At 33.7% G+C, this 1,949-nt stretch overlaps 1 protein-coding gene across 1 annotated transcript; it reads left to right on the top strand.

Annotated features, from left to right (window-relative positions):
• Positions 1 to 296: 296 nt before the first annotated feature.
• LOC132068427 (ethylene-responsive transcription factor 1-like) lies at positions 297 to 1,136 on the top strand. The gene has a single exon (XM_059462000.1). It carries the CDS (start codon positions 375 to 377, stop codon positions 1,011 to 1,013), a length of 639 nt encoding a protein of 212 aa, XP_059317983.1. The 5' UTR covers positions 297 to 374; the 3' UTR covers positions 1,014 to 1,136.
• Positions 1,137 to 1,949: the final 813 nt, after the last annotated feature.

The following is a 1,949-nucleotide window of genomic DNA, read 5'->3' as shown; positions in this document are numbered from 1 at the left end:
ATTCTTTAATTTAGTCGGAAAAAAATACCCTATCTGTCTCAATGTATGTGATAGTTCAAATTTCGAGAATCAAATAATTTATTTTACAGGCATGTAATTTTCTAAGTTTTTCTGAAATACTTAAAATTTACATATTTAAAAAAATTACATAAAATTATTATAAATTATAATAATTGATAACGTTAAAATATTTAAAAAGTGTCACCTAAGTTGAAAGAGAGAGGGTTGGTCCCTTCTTCTCAGGTGCATGAATCTCATTTCTCCTCACTTCCCTATATATAGTCCTCACTCATTCTCATCTTCCAAAGAACGCATAACTCGTGTCAATAATAGAAAACCTCATAAATCACAAGAAAATTAACATTCAAAACAAAATGGATCAACCCATTTCTACAGAATTACCACCAACTAACTTTCCAGTGTATCGCCGTAATTCAAGCTTCAGTCGTTTAATCCCATGTTTAACCGAAACATGGGGCGAATTACCCCTTAAAGTCGACGATTCAGAAGATATGGTAATTTACACTCTATTAAAAGACGCACTTACTGCCGGATGGTCACCGTTTAATTTCACCGCCGACGAAGTCAAACCGGAAATTTTAACATCTCCGGCGTTGACCACCGTGTCTCCGCCGTTGACCACGGCGGCTCCGGCGGTTTTACCGGAAGGAAGACATTATAGGGGCGTAAGGAAACGGCCGTGGGGGAAGTATGCGGCGGAGATTAGGGACCCGGCAAAAAATGGGGCTAGGGTTTGGTTAGGAACATTCGAGACTGATGAAGAAGCTGCGATAGCTTATGATAAAGCGGCTTATAGAATGCGCGGTTCGAAGGCTCATTTGAATTTCCCGAACCGGATTGGTTTGAATGAACCGGAACCGGTTCGAGTTACGGGGAAAAGACGAGCCGGTTCAACATTGTCTGAACCGGACGGTTCACAGAAACGGAGAAGAAAAGCCGTTGGATGCCAAGTTGAACAATTGACAAGTGGACATCAATTATTGGTCAGTTAAAAATGAGCTAGGAAGATGATTGTATTCATGTTGAAGAACATAAAGTCCAATGATATATTGTGCAGTTTGATTTTCATTATTATCTCTGTTAACTATGTTAAAGGAGTGTTGATTTTACGTAAATACTGAAATTTAGTCATTATAACAGTAAAGTACAAATCATTTATTTTGTTATACCAAAATAATTCAATTGAACTCACGTTAACAAATAGTATTAAACTGTAGACTACTTGAACAGTAATGTCAGGTAATTAATCTTTGCCATATTAAAATAATTGATGAAAACACAATAAAGTTCATTTAATGTAGTAATAAATTAGTATAATTTTATAACTTTGATGTTATAATAAGTACTAGTAATGTTTAATTATTTTAATTCGTGAAAAAGAATAATTTTATGACTTTAATCATAGTGACTATAAGTTCGATAACTATGCAACAAATTGAACTTTTGAAAGGACAGAACTTGGGCTTGTCTGTTTGTATAAACAATGCTCACAAGTCGCGACTCATTTTTCTATTATGTTTTTAAAAAATAATTACTATTATAAAGCTATAAATTTCATAAATGAAATTCTATTACAATTTCAAATTTTATGATAGAAATTATTTTTATTATAAGATTGAGAAGTGACAAGTAAACGCTATGAAAAGAGACAAGCAAACGCTATTTGGCCGTATGAATTGTGCGGGAAGGACAAACTAGAGATAGCACGTTGCACCTGGCTCTTCTAAGTGGGCCAAAGAGAGCACTTAAGTGTATCTTGCGTGTAAAGTGATGCAACAAGTACTAATATCTTTAAATCCACCTATCAAGATGGATTTCTTAACAAACTCTATTGGTGTAGAAATAACATTCATTGATCATTTAATTTTTTTTTTGTTATTATCATAAAATTCAAATTTCACAACTTAAATTTCATGACAATATCATGA

The sequence above is a fragment of the Lycium ferocissimum genome, chromosome 8 (assembly GCF_029784015.1).
Source record: "Lycium ferocissimum isolate CSIRO_LF1 chromosome 8, AGI_CSIRO_Lferr_CH_V1, whole genome shotgun sequence".
Lineage (NCBI taxonomy): Eukaryota > Viridiplantae > Streptophyta > Magnoliopsida > Solanales > Solanaceae > Lycium > Lycium ferocissimum.
Note: the sequence above shows the minus strand (reverse complement) of the source record. Positions and strands in the feature narration are given on the sequence as shown.